Genomic DNA, 19,370 nt, shown 5'->3' on the forward strand with positions numbered 1-19,370 from the left:
AGTGATCCATCCCCTGTCGTCCAGGCCCAACTCCTGGCAGTCAGAGGCTTAGGGACACATAGTGCGTGGGGTTATATCCCTGACCATCTTGACTAATAGCCATTGACGGACCTGTCCTCCATGAACTTATCTAATTCTTTTTTTGAACCCAGTTTTATAGTTTTGGCCTTCACAACAACCCCTAGCAATGAGTTCCATGGGTTAACCATGCATTGTGCCAGCATATTCAGTATGAGGCACAGCTTCATCTTGGGCTGAAATGAAACATGCCCTAGTTGAAAGATTCTGCAGGGCAGCAACATATGGAGTTAAGAGTTAGCAAAGGAGACAAGGGGAGCATTTTGGAGACAGGATTGGAACTGGGGGGGGCATAAGAGGAAATTATCAATTCATGTTCAAGTTGCCACATTTTTAATGTCACCTTTACTGTCAACTAACACTATTTTGTTTTGCCAGGACTGTTGAAAATGCTGTAGAATTCTTACAGCTAGTTGATAAAGGTCTGCAGCTAAGGGTCAAGCATCCAACACTGGTGCATGCTCATTCTTCTCGCTCTCATCTGGTAGTGACATTGACCATAACCATGAAGGCTGTCTCTGCAGATAGCTTTGGTAAGTAGGATAGTGCTAAAATATATCTAGAGCCATTTGTGTCAGAAATGCAGTGTCTGGGTTGAGGGATTTTCTTATTGCTCTTTTCTCTCTTCTGACTGTCTCTTGCTACACTCTTTAAACCCCCTGTTCTTTTCTGTTTAACCTTTTGGCTGCTTTTCTGAACACCTCTTAATGTTGCTGTGTTTGAGATGTTTTCTTAACACTTCTAACATTGTGTGATGATTTTTACACACTGCTGTCGTACTTATGGGCATGCAGTGTGAAGCAGTCTATGTTGTATTATTAGTAGTTTTCTCTTACTGGCTAACAGGCATAGAATCAAATAGTGTAGCTGGATAATTTTACAAGGAATTATTTAGTTATATATGCTCAGATCAGGGCTAGAACAAAGTTTAAGCTTCAGGGCATATGATCACTTCTGGGGCAGAAGGGATTTTCTCTTTACATACTACATTACACAACTAGCTAGGTGTGTTAAGGAGGTTTTCAGTTGGTCCCTGCCAGAGTAGACAAACCAATGATCTTATCAAGTATGGAAAAACCTGTATTTTTATATTATAGTTGTGTCCCTTCTTGCTTTTCAGTGTCACATATAGGTTTGACAGTCTGTTGCATTAGGAGCAGTTCTGGCTCTTGTGGGGTTAACTTTGTTTCCTTTTCTTCCTTTTGCTCATGTTGTAATTAGACTCTCCATTTGTAGCACTGTGGTCTGTCTCCTTCATACCCTGCAACAACAATATGGTTTTAGGAAGTGGAAAATATTTAAAACTTTTTTCTCCAGATCTCTATCGGAAATTAAACAGAGGATATTAGCAAAACAGAACAAATGGTGCCCTCGTTTACCTTCAGCCCCTGCCAAAAGACACAGCTACTTCGGATACTGCAGCTCTACCAGTCCAGACGTTGGATCTATCCAGCTCCAGATCTTTGTCAATCAGGCAGACATTACAAAATGCAGCCATTTTAACTCGCCAGCCATCTTGTTTAGTCCAGGCTTCCTTCAGTCATTCATTAGCTGATACGCTATGCCAATTACTGCACTACCCTTCTTTAAGCCTCACAGCAAGGCCAAATAGGAATTTCTGCCATATGTTGATGGATGGAGGACTCTCAAGTTTCAGGATCACAGAATAAGAGTTACGATAGCTGACTGAGCATTACAGTAGGTAAAGAAGCACTACAAAATGTGACCTCAAAGTGGAATTGTGACAGTGTGGTCTGCCTCTGTAATAAGAGACACGCCTTGCTTAAGGCCTAGGTGCAGCAAATTGCCAAATGGTAGGCACTGAAGAAATAAATAGTAGATCAAATCAGAAATCTAAGGAGTGGTAGTTAGGCTTTGGAAATGGGACTTAAAGCCAGAGCTTTAGGATTTGGTGTCAATAACTTTTGTTGTGTGTGTGGGGAGAGGGTTGTTTTGGTTCCTTGCCCTAGAGTAAGGAGGAAAAAGAAATTTTACTTTCATGCTTTCTCATCTGAAGCATTCTTTTTTATGTAAGCCAACACAGCTGCTCTGTCTCTGACATATGCTGTCATGGGTAGGTTGCTACTCCACTCCAGACTAGAAGGAGAGGAAAGAATAAAGCAAGACACTGGAGAAGAAAGTCAAAGCTAAACTGCCCAGTGAAAAGACTTTTGCGCAGAATCTTACTGCCTGGAGGAGAGATGCTCACTTAGCCAAAATGTCAGAAGTGAAGCTAGCACTGAAGGACCAGTAGCAAAGAATCTGTCTGTCCCCCAAAGCACAGATCAGGTCCCAGAATGCTAAGGCACCAGATGACTTGCAAGGTCTGGGTTCCTCCAACTGTGGCTGTAGAACCAAGGCCAGGACTACTAACCTCTTTGGGCCAGGGACTATCTTTTGTTCTGTGTTTATACAGCACCTGACACAACAGGACCCTTGACTAGGGCTGCTAGGCACTATGATAATACACATAAATAATAATAATAGGTGACCTACCTGAACAAGTAGGGGTACTGTTAAAGTTGCTTGTGGCTCATTAGGCAGAGATGGAGAAAAGAGGAGTTCCAAAGATTCCAGAGGGAATTGCAGCAAAGGGTGGGACAACAGAAACAAGAGAAACAATTCTGGCCAGAGCAGCAGTAGCTGAAGGACCAGCAGCATTAGAAATGAGCTGCAGAGCTCAAGGCTTTTAAAGATACAGAGTCCCACTCCATCCTAGGAATCAAGGGACTGCCAGGCAACCGTCAATTGCAAACATGACTTTTTCTGCACATTCTCAGTAGTATCCTACCTGCTGTACAAATGTGGAGTTGAATGTAGTGATGGAGCTGTTGGCGATATTAAATAAAACAAAACAAAAAAATAAGCCTTACTACCTAATTGGTATCACCTTCCTGATTGGCAGTGAAATAAGATAGACCAAGATTTCATATTTGTGCATCTGAGTAATCCAACCTGCCTAGGTCATTAATTACAGCCCACAAAACGATCTGAAACAGAAGATACTGGGTTAACCCATCACTGTTGCATTTTTTTGCTTCCCATTTTGTGATGTTAAAAATAAACTTTCCTCATTCGTTTGTTTCCATCATCCAGCTCCTCTATGGACAGATGAAGAGTCTAGTCCAAGGCTAAGTAAAGAGCTTTTCTGCACCTTTCCTCAACAAGTGAAAGATGATAAACTCATCTTTCCTTCCAGAGCCTCTTCTCCAGCACAGTTTGAATCTACTGAGAAACTGAAGCACATCAAAACTAAACTACAGCTGGTGGATTTGGCGGGCAGTGAATGTGTTGGTACGCAGACCTTTTTATGACAAGGCTATTTTGAATTGAGAGCATAGAGCCTTCCATCTCATGGAGATAGTAATTGCATTTAGCTTATTAACTGAGTATTTGTGTTTCTTCATAAGAGGTGATTTAGACACTTGCATCCAAATTTAAATGAAGTTATTGGGCCTGATTCACCACTGTGTTAATGTCACTGGGGCTTCATTAAGATCAGGTGGCATAAAGCCAAAGCAACTCAGTGGCCAGTCAGGCCCATGGTGACATGCAGGGTGTACATGCTCCATTTGTTCAGAGTGTTTTTAAAAGCTGTATTTTTTACAGTGCAAAAATATGTATAAAAATGAGCATGTTCTTATTTTTGTATAGAAATGATCAAAGTGCATACATTATTTAAATATACTAAATATTTGTCATGAGCATACCGCTGTGTGTGGGTTTTTCTGCCTGCTTGTGGAAAAACTCTGGAAGGAAGTTGGTGTATTGAAAAGATAATATTGTTTTCATTGTTCCTCAAAGCATTTTCCTCCTCCTCCATGCACACAATAATTTCAAAACCTTGATTATTTCCTAAAGGACAAGCTTTCTTACCAAGAAAAGCCACACCGCTAAATGTACCAGTCCAGAAATAATGTTTTGAAAACTGAATCTGTGTTATGAAAGAACTCTTTAGGTTACTGCCAAGAGTTCTTTCTGCTGGTGACTGTTAACTTTTGTTCTATAAAAAACATAATGGAAATATATATATATATATATATATATATATATATATATATATATATTTTTTTTTTTTTTAATTTGCTGGGGGTGTTAGAAACCTTTTGGTGAACATGTCATTGACAATACTGTATGTGTCTGTTCCCTCAGTTCAACAAGGGCAAGCATTTGATGCTCTGTGTATTCAACACGCCAGATCCTCAACAGGTGTAAAATGCTGTACTTCAGCATTGAAGTTAATGGAGCAATGCTGATTTGCACCAGCTGGGGATCTGGCCCAACATATGCAGTGGGCTAGACTCTATTCTTAACTATGCTGATGAAAATCCGAAGACAGCAAAATTACTCTGGATTTACATAGGTATAATTCAGAGCAGATTTTAGCACATTATCTTTTGAAAGCTGAGATTTAGGACACGTTTAAGTGAGAAACAATTTTTAAAGTGTTTATTGTACATGAGTCTGATGCAGACATGTACTTTTTCCCCTTAGCTTGATAGGTCTCTTGAGGGACATCCAGAGTAATTGTAGTTTGTTTTCACATCGTTGTCTATGAGCCAGATTGTTAGTTCTTAGCAAACTCTTGTAAAATTTCCTTATAAATCTGTCTGGAGTGGCCTTCGCTATAAAAACTTAGGTAAACGTTTTGAGTCAGATCATGGGCTTGGCCTATGCACAAAGGCATAAGGGGAATAAGATCCTCTTCTGCCCCATCCCCAATGTCACTACATGACTTCCCCATATCTCAGCTGCAGGCATGAAAAAGGTGGGGGAGGGTACTAATCTGCTATTAGTAAGTGCTGGTAGCAGATTATTACCCACGGGGAACATGGCAAGAGTAGGGAAGGAATTCTCCCTCCTAGGACTTGTCTACAAACAACATTAACAGGTTTAACTAAGCTGTGATGTTACATTGATTTAGTTAAACTGGTGCAACTTTGTGTGTAGACCAGGCTTTAGAGGCAACCTTTCCTGGGTTACTACTGGGGCAGTGCAACTATGCGCCAACTCTTACACTGGGCTAGAGATAAAAGGACACCCTAGCCCTTTATGCAAAACTACTACCTAAGATCATACGGTAAATACTTGTAGAAATATATTAATAGCTACCTTCATATCCAGTATGCAGTCTTTTTGCTTGTTGCTATGCCATCTTGAGCTGTGATCCTATCAGTTTAATGCCAGTTCGGTTCTCCCATGAGAAACATTCATTGGACAGCTACCTACTGCAGGAAATGGTAAGAGATGGCATTTTTCCTTCTGAGTCATTGTGAACCAATACCCAATGACTTAAGGGATACTGTCCTGCTGAATTGTCTTCCAGTCTTCTCTCTGAATTAGCACTTGATTCAGTGCCCTAGTACTGACAAGTATGGACACAGAAGATATATTGTACAACTGGAGAAGTATAGATGAGAAATAAAAGCAAGGTCCCAGACCACCTGTGATCATTCAAGATTCTGTAGCACTTTTCATAAGAATAGGAGTATTGCTAAGTGTTATTGAACAATGCAGTGCAACTGTGCATTATTAAACAGCTGCTGGATTTCACCTCAGAGGTGACTGCCTTTCAGTGGAGGGGGATGTGATTCCTGTGTGTGGTTTGTTTATCTGTTTAAATTAATAAAATATTTTTGAATTTTTCAAGGCAAAAGGTGCTTTTTAAGGCAATATTCTCCCCCAACAAATCCTGTATGGCTAAAACTTTGTAACTTCTTCATATATTAATGTATTTGTCCAATTTATATTGACTTAAAAATAATTCTGTCAATGGTATTAGCAGTACTTTTTCTTCCTGTATTTGGGATATTTGGTATTCAGAACAGGACGAGTGGCTTTCACTTGTATTTTCACATTTTATGTGAGGGAGTGAAGTCAGGAAAAAATATGCAGTATAACGTATTCTGACTTTTTAATATGTATGTATGTGAACATGGATATTGGATATTTTTTGCAAAAGACAGTTTAGTTAAATACATCAAAGATTATGAGGTGCTCAGATACGACAGCAATGGGAGCCATATAAGTACCTAAGAGAGATAGTAAATCATGTTTATCACTTGTCTTTAAATGTGTTATTAAGACAAAAAAGTTACACTTCAGGTCCAAGTGATATACCACGCATAGAGCTTATGTCCATTGAGCTTAGCAGATGCCTGAAGATGACAAAGAAGCTTTGATTATTCTGAATATTGTTTCCTTATATTGCATTAGGTATGTCTGGAGTGACAGGAGTAGCCCTGCGAGAGACCTCGTTCATTAACCGTAGCTTATCAGCTCTGTCAGACGTACTTGGAGCAATAGCAGAGCAGCGCTCTCACATTCCATATAGAAACAGCAAACTTACCCACCTACTCCAGGACTCCATAGGTGATTATTTCTTTTGCCTTCTAGGTACCAACATTGAGTTACATTTCTTCTTCCAAACTTTTTTTCACATTTTGTTAGGAAAATAATCAATTGTTGTTGTTTTTTGTGTGTTGATCTTTTCCCACTGATGTTGTGTAGCATGGTAGAACAAAGGTTGTAAGGGTATGGTGTGGAGCAATGTTGTGTGGGAGGCTATAGCAGGGCACATGGAGTCAGAACTCTGGGGTTCTGTTCTGGAGTCTCTTCTCTCTGATTTGCTTAAGTCATTTAACTTTCTTGAGTCTTGCTTTTCTCGTTGGTAAATTGGTAACTGATAACAGTGACCTACCTCCATAAGATATTGTGAAGCTTAATTCATTAATTTAAGGTTTAATATCAAGTGAGTGTAAAAGTTAAGCTTAACTCTTCCAGGGTTTTGTTAATACAATGTGTGTAAGAAATTTGCAGATTTCATGGCTGTTCTTGCTGCCCAGAATGCACAATACCAAAACAGTAAATGGAGACACTTCAGCATCCATTTAAGTGTTGCAACAACTTCTTCAAGTGATTGCTCATGTGCATTCCACAATAGGCGTGCGTGCTCGCCAAGTGCACCGGTGCCAGAAGTTTTTCCCTTAGCAGTATCCATAGGGGAGCGCCCCTAGTGGCACCGCCATGGCACGGTATAAGGGGCGCTGCCCACTCCCCGACCCTCAGTTCCTTCTTGCTGCCAGTAAAGGTGCTTCGGAACTGCTCTGCTCCAGCTCGGCTGTAGCTTTCCCTCTTGGACTCTGTTAGTTCATAGTTAGTAGTGCCTGTAGTTTAAAAGAAAGTAGTTTTAGTTAGAATTAGTTAAGTGTGCCTGGGTCGGGACATGCCCCTGCCCCAGGCTTTAAGTCGTGCAACACTTGCAAACGGCCTATGCCTGTGAGTGATCCACACGTGGACTGTTTACTCTGTGTGGGGGAAACCCATCTCAGTGATCGCTGCAAGATTTGCAGATCCTTCAAACCTCGGACCAAGAAGGAGCGGGACATTTGGCTCCGAGCCATTTTGACAGTCGGTCCTGACCCCGACACCGCTGCGCCGCTCCGAGTCGGCACCGAGCACTGCGACATCGGTGCACAGTGACCCAACGGTGCCCTTCACCAGTTGGCGCCGCTCCCCGTCCACAGGACACTCCAAAAAGGTGAAGAAGAGGTCTTCGCCAAGACACTGGAGCAAGCCTGGGGGAGAGACTAGACCCGCGTTGGGCAGCTCTCGGTCCCCGTCGGCCTCGCGGCCTCCGACTCAAGTTGAGCAGAGTAGCCCGGCCCACTCCGAGCCGGCCTCCCCGGACACCAGTGGCCACATTCGGGTGCCCTCCACACCAGAGGCCCTGCAAGTGTCTCGAGACGTTATGTCTCTGCCAGTACTGGTAGCACTGCCATCGTCGGCTCCCCGGTCCAGAGGCAAGCCACCGCTCGGACCGCCGCAGTCGCCGCCTGGATGGTACCACTCACGGTCGAGGGAAGGTTCCCGACGCCGTTCCCCGCTCAGTGACCGCCCCGGGCACAGTCCGCGCCGATCCCTGTCGACCCCCACCAGGTTGTCTGGCTGGGTACCAACTGGCAGGGGTTCCAGGCACTGCTCCGCCTCCAGGAAACATAGACCTTGCGAGGAGAGTGTGCCCCGTCGAGACCGAGACAGACAGCACCGGAGGTCATTGTCTCTGAGAAGCTTCCGTAGCCCCTCGCAGTACGGGCGTTGACGCCGTTCCTGTTCTTCGTCTCGCTCGAGGCCCCCGCCTCGGCACCGCTCCCGCAGCCCCAGGCATCTATCACTGGCACCCCACCGTCGTGGATCCGCCCGTCGGAGCCGATCCTCCACGCCGGGATCACGATCTCGCGGTCAGCACCGCTCCCGACGTTGCCACTCATCCCAGTCCCGTGATAGCGGTCAATTGTATGCCAGCCTGGCCTCCCTTCGAAGTCGTCAGCCGATGGGCCAGGCTGCTCAGGCTGGACAGCCCGCTCCGCTGGTGCCATAGCAGGTGCAGTGGCACCAGGCTCCTTGGCCAGCGCCATGGTACCAATGGGTCCCGTGGGCCCTGACGCAGCCCCCGGTGGTGGCTCGCTCAGTGTCCGGAGCTTCGGAAAGGTTGTTGGCCGGAGCTTTGCAGCCTCCCAGAAAGGAGTTGGTGGTGTGTTCATCCCTGGTCCTGCACTCAGAAGGGGACCAAGTGGTGGGACCTGCGGCACCGGTGGGGACGCAGAGTACCGCACCCCCATCCTCATCCTCCCCGATGAGGCGATCACGGCCCCTCCTGTCCCGCAGATAAGAGCCCCCTTATAAAAAGTCAAGGGATTATAAAAAGCGCCTGCAAAGGCAATCCCGGCCTGGGCCCCCTAAGGGTAAACAGGCGGGAAATCGCCAGTTTTGACGGATGCCCGGAGGCAACTTACCAGTTCATACCAGAGATCCACCCGCAATAAAGCTTCCCTTCTGCAACTAGTTGTGTGCTTTTCTCCTGGAGTGGTTGTGGCTGACCTCAGACCGATGGGTCCTCAACACCATCTCCCGGAGCTACACCCTCCAGTTTAATTCTACCCCACCCACCCTCCATCCCCGTCCCTCTTCAGGGACTCCTCTCACGAGAGCCTACTTGAGCAGGAGGTGAGGCAGCTCCTTGGCTTAGGAGCGGTGGAGGTGGTGCCAGCGGAGTTCAGATGCAAAGGGTTCTACTCCCACGATTTCCTGATCCTGAAGGCCAAAGGGGGACTTGGGCCCATCCTGGACCTGCAAGGCCTGAACCAGTACATGGTAAAGCTCAAGTTTCACATGGTCTCCCTGGCCTCCATCATCCCCTCCCTGGATCCCGGGGACTGGTACGCCGCCCTCGATCTGCAGGACGCGTACTTCCACATTCATATATTCGAGGGGCACAGGCGTTTTCTCCGTTTCACAGTAGGGCAGGAGCACTACCAGTTTACTCTCCTCCCGTTTGGCCTGTCCACGGCTCCCAGGGTATTCACAAAGTGTAAGTCTGTGGTAGCGGCCTACGTCAGACATCGGGGGGTCCAGATCTTTCCCTACCTCGACGACTGGCTGGTCAAGGGCAGCTCCAGGTTTCAGGTACAGGCTCACGTCTCCCTCCTCCTGTCCACATGCACCACACTGGGCCTGTTGGTGAATGACACCAAGTCCACATTAGTTCCGGTGCAGCACATAGAGTTCATTGGGGCAATTCTGGACACGACGTCGGCCAAAGCCTCCCTCCCACCGGACAGATTTGAAACCCTAAGGGAGCTCATAAGCATAGTCACAAGGTTCCCCGTGACCACAGCCAGAGCGTGCCTCCAACTCCTGGGTCATATGTCGGCGTGCACATACGTGGTTCGCCATGCCCGACTCAGGATGAGGCCCCTCCAGCTCTGGTTGGCCTCGGTATTCTCCCAGTTCTAGAGACAGGATGGACAAGGTCCTTACTGTGCCCGAACCGGTGATAGCCTCCCTGCACTGGTGGTCCTCCCTGGGGAACATGCTCCAAGGGGTCCCGTTCAGGGGCCGACCCCGTCTGTGGAATTGGTGTTCGACGCGTCGGACCTGGGGTTGGGATCCCATGTGGAAAACCTCCAGACCCAAGGTCTGTGGTCCGCACAGGACCTTGCCCTGCACATAAATGTCAAGGAGCTCAGGGCGGTCCGTCTGGCATGCGCAGCCTTCCACTCGCACATGGCGGACAGAGTGGTCAGAGTTCTCACAGACAACACGGCCTTGATGTTCTACATCAACAGGCAAGGTGGGGCCTGTTCCTCAGCCCTCTGCCATGAAGCCCTCAGACTACGATATTTGCCTGGAAGCCCATCACTTACTGGGCGTCTGGAAGTCTTGGGCAGATCGGCTGAGCCGGGACTTCTCCTCTCAGCACGAGTGGACTCTGCACCCAGAGGTGGTGCACAGGATTTTCCAAACGTGGGGCACTCCCCAAGTGGATCTGTTCGCGACGCAACAGAACTGCCAGTGTCCCTGCTTCTGCTCCGGGGGGGGGGGAGGGGGGGGGGAGTTGGGTGTGGGTGCGATCTCCGATGCCTTCCTTTTGTCCTGGTCGGGCCAACTTTTCTATGCGTTTCCCCTGATTCTGTTGATTGGCATGGTCTTGGAAAAGATAAAAACAGACAGGGCGTGGGTCCTCCTGATCACCCTGGCTTGGCCCAGGCAACATTGGTTCGGGACTCTCACGAGCCTGGCGGTCGCCCCGCTGTGGCCGTTGCCAACCCGCCCAGACCTGCTCTCCCAGGACCAAAGTCGCCTCCTCCACCTCAACCTACCGGCACTCCACCTCACGGCATGACTGCTCCATGGTTAGGCCGGGAGGACAGGACTTGCTGGGAAGGGGTTCAGCGCATCCTCCTGGAGAGCAGGCGTCCCTCTACATGTCAAGCCTACCTGGTGAAATGGTATTGGTTTTTCCGGTGGGCCGCTGAGCGGGACGTCTTGCCTGTGGCTGCTCCGATCCAGCTTATGTTATACTACCTCCTTCATTTTAGAGCCCAGGGCCTAGCGCCCTCGTCCATCAAGGTGCACCTGGCGGCCATATTGGCCTTCCACCCGCCTGTGCAGGGCCACACGATATTCTCTCATGCCATGATTGGCCAATTCCTTAAGGGTTTGGATCGCCTCTTCCCGTATGTTAGGCCCCCAGTCCCACAGTGGGACCAGTTAATCTTGGTGCTGGCCAGATTAACTGGACCTCCATTTGAACCATTAGCCACATGCTCCTGGTTGCACCTCTCGTGGAAGGTAGCCTTCTTGGTGGAGATCACGTCCACTAGACGGGTCTCGAAGCTCCTGGCCCTGACCTCCGAACCCCCATACATGGGGTTCCATAAGGATATGGTCCAGCTCCGACCGCATCCTTCGTTCCTTCCTAAGGTGGTCTCCACCTACCATATGGGCCAGGACATCGTCCCGCCGGTGCTCTGTCCCAAACCCCACGCGTCCAGTGAGGAGCGCCGCCTCCACATGCTAGATGTGAGACGGGCTCTGGCTTTTTACCTAGAACATACAAAGCTGTTCAGGAAGTCTTCACAACTGTTCATTGCCTTGGCCGAGCGCATGAGAGGCCAGCCAATCTCCACTCAGTGGCTCTCCAACTGGATCACTTCATGTATCCGACTTGTTATGACCTGGCAGGAGTCCCTTTGCCGCCGATTGTGAGGGCACGCTCGACCAGGGCACAAGCCTCGTCGGCTGCCTTTCTGGCCCATGTCCCTATTCAGGACATCTGTAGGGCTGCCACATGGTCATCGGTTCACACGTTCACCTTGCATTATGCGATAGTCTCCCAGACCAGGGAGGACGCCAGGTTCGGCAGGGCTGTGCTCCATCCCGAGTGTCTGTGAACTCCTACCCACCTCCAACAGATATAGCTTGGAATCTCCTATTGTGGAATGCACATGAGCAATCACTCAAAGAAGAAAAGACAGTTACCTTTTCCGTAACTGGCGTTCTTCGAGATGGTTGCTCATGTCCATTCCACATCCCGCCCTCCTTCCCCTCTGTTGGAGTTGTCTGGCAAGAAGGAACTAAGGGTAGGGGGAGCGCGCAGCACCCCTTATACTGCACCATGGAGGCGCCACTCCAGGGTTCGCTAGGGGCGCTCCCCTGCGGGTATTGCTAAGGGAAAAACTTCCGGCACCGGTGCATGTGGCGAGCACGCACACCTATAGTGGAATAGACCTGAGCAACACATCTCGAAGAACACCAGTTACGGAAAAGGTAACTGTCTTTTCTTTTGGTATTCGGATGGGCTGCTCTACTCTAACATTTCATCCATGTGTATGGTAGTGATAGGAAAAATCAGTGTAACCCACTGGTGAGTGTGTGTTGCAGGTCCCGTTCTATGTCCTATCCATGGAGTATATGATTCTCTTACAGCCCCTAGATAGTGAGATTCAGCTCAAGCTGTACCAGCTTTTAGCTCTTGAGCTGCCCGGTTCAGTCTCCGGTGTGGGGACTATAATATGAGCACAGATTTTCCAAGAGGGTTTTTTGCCACAGAATTCTAAATTCACCTCTTCCTGCACTACAGCCTTGGGAAATCAGTACACCCTGTGAAAGGCCAAATATTGAAGCTTAGCAAAATATCTGCAGTCACTTTTTTTTTGGATGGATAAAATTTGCCTATTTTCAAATTCTGGAAAGTGAGACAGTGATTGGTGAAGGGATTTGCATGAGCCGGTGAGTCAGGAGATCTGGGTTTTAATGCAAGTTGTAGTACTGACATGTTGTAGGACTTTGGACATGTTACCTAAACTCTGAGCTACAGTTTCCATCCTATGACACAACCAGTCATGTCAATTATTCCCCTGCAGTGATTTGGGGAATGTCCTTAAACTACCACCATGAGCCTCTTGACAGTTAAAGCTTCCTTTTTTGCAGGACTTAGATACAAGTGATCTCTTCAGCTTTTAGATATGCTGATTTTACAAATACAACAAAGCATTGATACCCAAAACGTATACGTAGACTTGTTAGTGAAAGGGGCAGAAAGTTCTATATTACAAATGGTGAAAAATAACAGCAAATGATCAGCTAGCTAAATGAGACAATCCCATATGGCTTGACTGTAGTGCCCATATGCTTTCAACAGCTGTTTGTATAGCGCTCTGATTCATAGAATTGATAACAGCCTACTCTGGCTTCTGTGCAGTTCAGCAGGTCAGTATTTAAAAACTTATTGAAAATAAGTGTGTTTGTGTGTGTGTGGTTTTTTTACTGTTTTTAGGGGGCAACGCTAAATTGCTGGTGATGCTGTGCGTCTCCCCCTGCCAGAAGTACGTAGCGGAATCGCTGCAATCCTTGGGATTCGGAACTCGTGCTCGGCAAGTTCAGAGAGGACAAGTCAAGAAAAGAAATCTGCCAGTGTCTAGCAAATCAAAATAAAAGCTAAGGCTCCTGTGGATTAAAGTATTATTAATGAGTTCCTCAGACTGAAATGTATCTTGTTGTCATAAAGCCATGCTTTAAGATGTAAACTGCCAGTTAAAATAAACACTCCTCAATATGGCATTAGCAAAGCCATAAACTTGCTGATAATGTTCTTGTTCCAAAGATAACAACAGGTATTGAAAACGGCTACCAAGCATGATGGATGGCATGGCATAGAAATATATTATGCCTTTTAGGGGAGCAACATCAAGACAGAGTTTTAGAGCAAATGTTTAGCGTTGGGAAATAAGTAAATTAAATCAGCAGTGCACTGATCCTGGACAATTCACACTGGAAGGGCTGAATCTCTGTCCTATTAGTTTGGTAAAAAACACAAGTCTTTAATTACTCGGTTTCATTTCAATATTTCAAACTTGGTGGGAATATTTGGTTTGATGTTTGGGTTAAAATTAGGCACATATCTTGCTTACTTGCTCTCCTCTCTCTAGCATTGGGTTATTCCTAACCCATTCCTATTCCCTCAAGAAAAAAACAGGACCCAAACAACCTAACTTAAAGTACCATGCTTTAACTACTATGGCCACGTCTATACTACCCACCGGATTTGCAGGTAGTAATCGATCTATTGGTGATCGATTTATCGCGACTCGTCTAGATGCGATAAATCGATCCCCGAATCGACGCCCATATTCCACCTCGGCAGGAGGAGTAAGCGGAGTCGATGGGGGAGCCGCGGCGGTCGACTTGCCGCCGTAAGGACGGCCAGGTAAGTCGAACTAAGATACTTCGACTTCAGCTACGCGAATAGCATAGCTGAAGTTGCTTATCTTAGATCGATCTCCTCCCCACCCCCCCAGGTTAGACCAGCCCTAAGTCAGGCTTCTTCTAGCTGCTTTTGCCATCTTTCCTGTGCTGAATGTGTAGGATGGTGGGTTGAGGTTTGTGACTGAAATGACATTGAGGGAGGAGTCTTAAGCAATTTCAAATAACATTACAGATCAAAAGAGATTCTGAGGCATGTAGTTGGGTTTTATTAACATCTAATGTGTGTTACGTGCTGTTTGAATGCTCAGCAGAGGCCAGTGATTCACTCTGACTTTTTGCCTCTAGGGATTGTACTGCCTCTAGCCTGGGATAGAGGTCATTGGTGGGGCTCTGTGAGGAGGCTTAAATTGCATTTGCCTATCTGAAAGACTTGAGTTTATAGTGCTCTGAGTCTCTTAACTTTCACAAGCATAAATATTTATCCAGAGATTATATAGCATACTACTATTGGAATTTCACCCTTGAATGTATACCAGCTGCTACATTGAACGTGATGCTCTGGTATTATCTCTGACCCTCAGTACATTAGCATTGTAATTGTGTGATGTGAGAAAACTCATTTTCCTAATAATGCGGCCAGGTTAAAATTCCTGGATTGACTTTACCTGATTTTAGCTGTAACACAAGAAAAAGCTAGTCATCTTCTGGGTGGGAATTTATTTTCATATGGACAGGACAGAGGATATAATGAAGTCCAAGGGTTGCTAAAATAATCAGAGGAGAAAGGATTGGACTGAGTAATGTTAGCATATAAAATGAAATGCACAGTATAAAATTATGTGGGAGTTAGGCACCTAGGTGCTTTTGAAATTCCACTAGGCCCCTATCTGCATCTTTAGATACCTAAATACCTTTGAACATTTGGCCTGAAGATACTTTTAAAATTTTTACCTTCAAACTTGATTTTTTCATAAACTATTATTTCCTTGCTGTGGCTTTTCTTCAAAGCTAGGTATTTATTTACAAAATCTACATGATACAAAAACTAGCAAGAATGTATTGTTAAGGTTGAGAAATCAAGTCTTCAAGTGTCAGCAAATACCAAAAGTTAAAGTTTCTACATTAACATTAACTCTGCCAGATTGCACAATGTAGCATTTTCTATTCCTGTTTTCCTTGTTACCTTAGTGCATTACTCTGATTGATCTGTATCATAACATGTACAGGATATGCAGTGCAGCAAAGTTAACATTACTCTAGAAACCTTTGGTTTTGGAATTTCCTGCTTATAAGGATTTGATTCCTCAATCTTAGTGTTGTATTTGATGTCTCTTTATTTTTACAGAGGGATGTGAGTGGGGGAGACAGACTGCTTCTAAATTGTAGCATGAACTGAACTGGCTTTAATACAGCAATGTAAGCTAGATTCTGTTATGCTGCAAGACTCCCTCACATCCTCTTAAGGAAACAGGGAGATCTAAATTGGTGTAATGTGCATGCTGAGGTCCAGGAAAAGGTGCAAGTTAAAAGAGGTGGCCTTATTACGTTTAATTTTTAAGTACTTACACTCTCATGGTAGCTGCTTTTCTTTTTAATCCTCTTTTCTAGCCATAAGGCCTTGTCTACTCTAAAATTACCACTATGATAGAGCCCCCAGTTATCATAGAGATGATAGATGGCTGCGTGGTTAATATACTGGGTCTGGGGCTCAGTGGAGTAATAACATGGTTGTGTCCTAACTATGGTGTAACATGATTTAGTTGTGCCTGTGGAGACCAGATCAATTTGTATTATAACTGTGTTATGGGACCCATTCTAACCCTCTCATAGGAGTGTGGAGAGAATAAGTTTATTTGTGTTTTGTGGCTCCATTAGTACCTAGATGGTACTATGGTCTGTCAGGGTTGCACTAATAATAACCTAAGGGCTAATGTGTCATAGAGGAAGTGATGTTTTATTATGAAAATACAAGCAAATTAAGGGTAAGAATTATAAAATCATAACCAGTGTACAGTCTGGATAAGAGACTCCTAAAATAGGGTAAAACCCTTAATGAAGCCACAATATGTATACAGCTTAGAGTTCAGCTGTTCCTTTTATGCACTCTCTAGCATTGCTGCTTTACTCGCTCTGTGATTAAAGTGCTCCTTACTCTATGGTTCATGCCATGAAGACCACAGCTCTATAGGTAGTCATTTTATTGCTATTAAAATGTGCAGCACCGTAAGCATCAGGAAATGCAGTCCATAGCAAGGAGTATACATTACATCTTTTCCAGCAATGCAATTTATTTTGCTATATGAACATGGACAAGTCACTAAGGGCCAGATTTAGAAAGGTATTTAGGTGAATAAAGATGCAGAAAGACAGTGGGAGTTAGACACCTAACTCTCAAGTCCTTGTAGCAGTAGGCACCTATCTACTTCTTTAGGTGCTTAAATGCCTTTGTAAATCTGGCCCTAAATCCTAACGCCCAGATCCATAACGGTATTTAGATGCTTTACTCCCTGGATCTGGACCTAAATTCCAGATTTCAATTAATCTTACCTGATTTGGTGCTTTTGAAATCTCACTAGGTGCCTGCTTGCATCTTTAGGCTCCTAAATACCTTTGGAAATCTGACCCTAAATCACTTTTAAAAATGCAATTTAAGTCAGGTACGTGCTTCTGAAAATATTACCCCTAAGTAAGTGGTTTGATTTTTTTTGCAGAGATTCTGAGCACCAGCAGCTCCTGGGAGCTTAAATGGAGCTGTAATTGTCTACACTTATGCAAATCAGGTTGGAGTTTTATAAAAAGGAACAATTAACAATCATGCCTCTTTCGCCAACTCTTAAACTAAACCTCAGCCTTTGTTGAAGTTTGATTTTATTTGTATGTGTGCATATACATATATATATATATTTACTTATTTTATTGTCCGCACATAGCTTCATGCCTTGGCTGCAGCTACACCACAGAGAAAGGCTGTTCTTCATTTTAGCCAGGGCTTGGAAAACCATAATTAGTACTGGACTGCTCACAATAATGTTTAAGTTGTTTTTAAATATTCATCACTGAAGCTGTTTTATTTAAGTGCTTTTCCAAACCGCTACAGATTGTGAGGAGCGGGCTGGTTGCTGGAAAAGGCTTTGCGTTCCCCCAGTGGGCAGTAGTTGGAAGATAAGGAGTTTGCAACTCTTTTCAGCCAACAAAGACTGCAGCTTTTGTTCATGGAGGGGATAGACTGGGCCTGGCCCAAAAATGCTGAAAGCATCCCCTATGGCTTAGTTTTTCTTGGTTGAGTATACCGGTAATTAATAATATAGGCCATTTACTAGACAAAGGAGACCAGTGGGTGAACTTGATGCAGGAAGAGGATAGAAGAGGCATGAGGAAAGAAGCATATCCAGTGCAGTCTGTGCATGTAACATAGCCTCTGACCTGTGCCCCGGCTCCGCATGTAGCCCATTTTATATTTTGCCTCATGGGGGTGTGGATACACACACACACACACACACACCCCAGGGACTAGCAGGGTCTTTTTGATAAGTTTATGGCCATTCTATATCTCAAAGTAGTGCACAGTTGGGAATTCATCACCAAGAAAAATTTAGCTTTTACACTAGAAGTGGAAATTGGTCATTCTCTGCAAAGTATTAAGGATAGGTCAGTGGGTCTCATAGGGAATGGGAGAGAAGGTGAGAGAGAGTCCAAAACACCTGAAAATAAAAATAAGAAAAAATTAAACTGCTAGAGCAGGATGTTTAGACTATAACCGAGTCACTAATATTTTAAATTCCTTAGTTCAGTATTTCCCAGACCTTTGAAATCTGAGCCCCTTTTCAGGAAATGCAACCAATCATGCTCCCCCTGCAATCCGAGTTACTCAGAGTTCATTGTGCACATTTTAATGATATGACACTTCCTTTCCCTTCTTACATGCTTTGATCAACAATGAACTAGTTAAAGTTGACATCTAAAGTCACTGGCATCTGAATTAGCACCCTCTTGAGATGAATGGGGTAGGTCACACCTCCAAGTTATTGGTTCAGGCTTGCTGCAAATTCAAGCAGATATCTCTGTATTGATTACACTCTGGTCATATTTTGAAAGGTTTTATTCGCAGTCATAACAAATAGAGACTAAGGGCTGGTAATTATACAGTTTGAGCAAACCCTGTGTGTGGACATTCTTATTTTGGATAAAAAGTGGCCTATTTTGGTTTAGCTTGTCAGTAAAAACATGTCAAACCAAATCAAAACAAGGCCTTCTTAAGCTCAAGTAAGTATCCGCACAAGGGTTTTGCACTAACACAAGTAAATCAGTTTCTAAGCAATCAGATGGTCTGGCTCTTTTTCTTGAGGCTAGTCCTTCATGTGGCCCACACTTTGGGATATTCTGCCTTAGATATCATTTTCTTATATAGACTAAATGGAAATCTCAGAATCAATCCTTTATAAGTGGTCGAGAAGTATTTTTTGTTAAAAGTAGGTAACAACTTTTCCCAACATAATTTGAAACTGCTGATTTTGAAAATGGTGGTTACCAAGCTGAATTTTGATGTTTAGACCCTAAAACTTGCAAATTAATATGGCTACCAAAATTCACCAGAAATGTTTGATATACTAACAGCATGTGCATGAACTTATCAGCAATATCAAAGTGTTTGGCATAATTCTTTTTTAGTTTATTAAGAACAGAAATGAGAAGACATCATGGTTTTAACACCTCTTACATCTTAATATTAACATTTTCATAGCATTTAGTCACCCATATATCAGAATATTAGAAATAAGTTAATCATAACATAAGTTATTTTTCCTGTCATACGTGAAGTCATTTTCTTGCATGCTTAGTATTTGTTTTATAGTACATAATTCTAGTCTAACTACAAAGCATTAACATAAAAGTGATGGTATTTTTTTTTTTTTAAACAGACAGTGAAAACAACAGTAAGGCTTCCACTGGAGTATTGTGTCCAGTTCTAGGTACCACATTTCAGGAAAGGATGTGGACAAATTAGAGAAAGTCCAGAAAAGAGCAACAAAAATGATTAAAGGTCTAGAAAATGACCTATGAGGGAAGATTGAAAAAATTGGGTTTGTTTAGTCTGGAGAAGAGAAGTCTGAGGGGGGGGGGACATGATAACAGTTTTCAAGTACAAGGAGGAGGGTGAAAAATTGTTCTCGTTAACTTCAAGATAGGACAAGAAGCAATGGGCTTAAATTGCAGCAAGGACGGTTTAGGTTGGACATTAGGAA

General features: G+C 44.6%; 1 protein-coding gene across 1 annotated transcript in view; it reads left to right on the plus strand.

Moving 5' to 3' along the window:
• Positions 1–13,356, plus strand: part of KIF25 (kinesin family member 25) — a 72,788-nt gene extending 59,432 nt beyond the window's left edge. The window contains exons 12-15 of the mRNA XM_065402180.1: positions 457–611; positions 3,175–3,372; positions 6,295–6,450; positions 13,199–13,356. Coding sequence (XP_065258252.1) covers positions 457–611; positions 3,175–3,372; positions 6,295–6,450; positions 13,199–13,356 — 667 coding nt within the window. The remainder of the gene's footprint in view (positions 1–456; positions 612–3,174; positions 3,373–6,294; positions 6,451–13,198) is intronic.
• The last annotated feature ends 6,014 nt before the right edge of the window (positions 13,357–19,370 follow it).

Source organism: Emys orbicularis, chromosome 3 (assembly GCF_028017835.1).
Source record: "Emys orbicularis isolate rEmyOrb1 chromosome 3, rEmyOrb1.hap1, whole genome shotgun sequence".
Taxonomy (NCBI): domain Eukaryota; kingdom Metazoa; phylum Chordata; order Testudines; family Emydidae; genus Emys; species Emys orbicularis.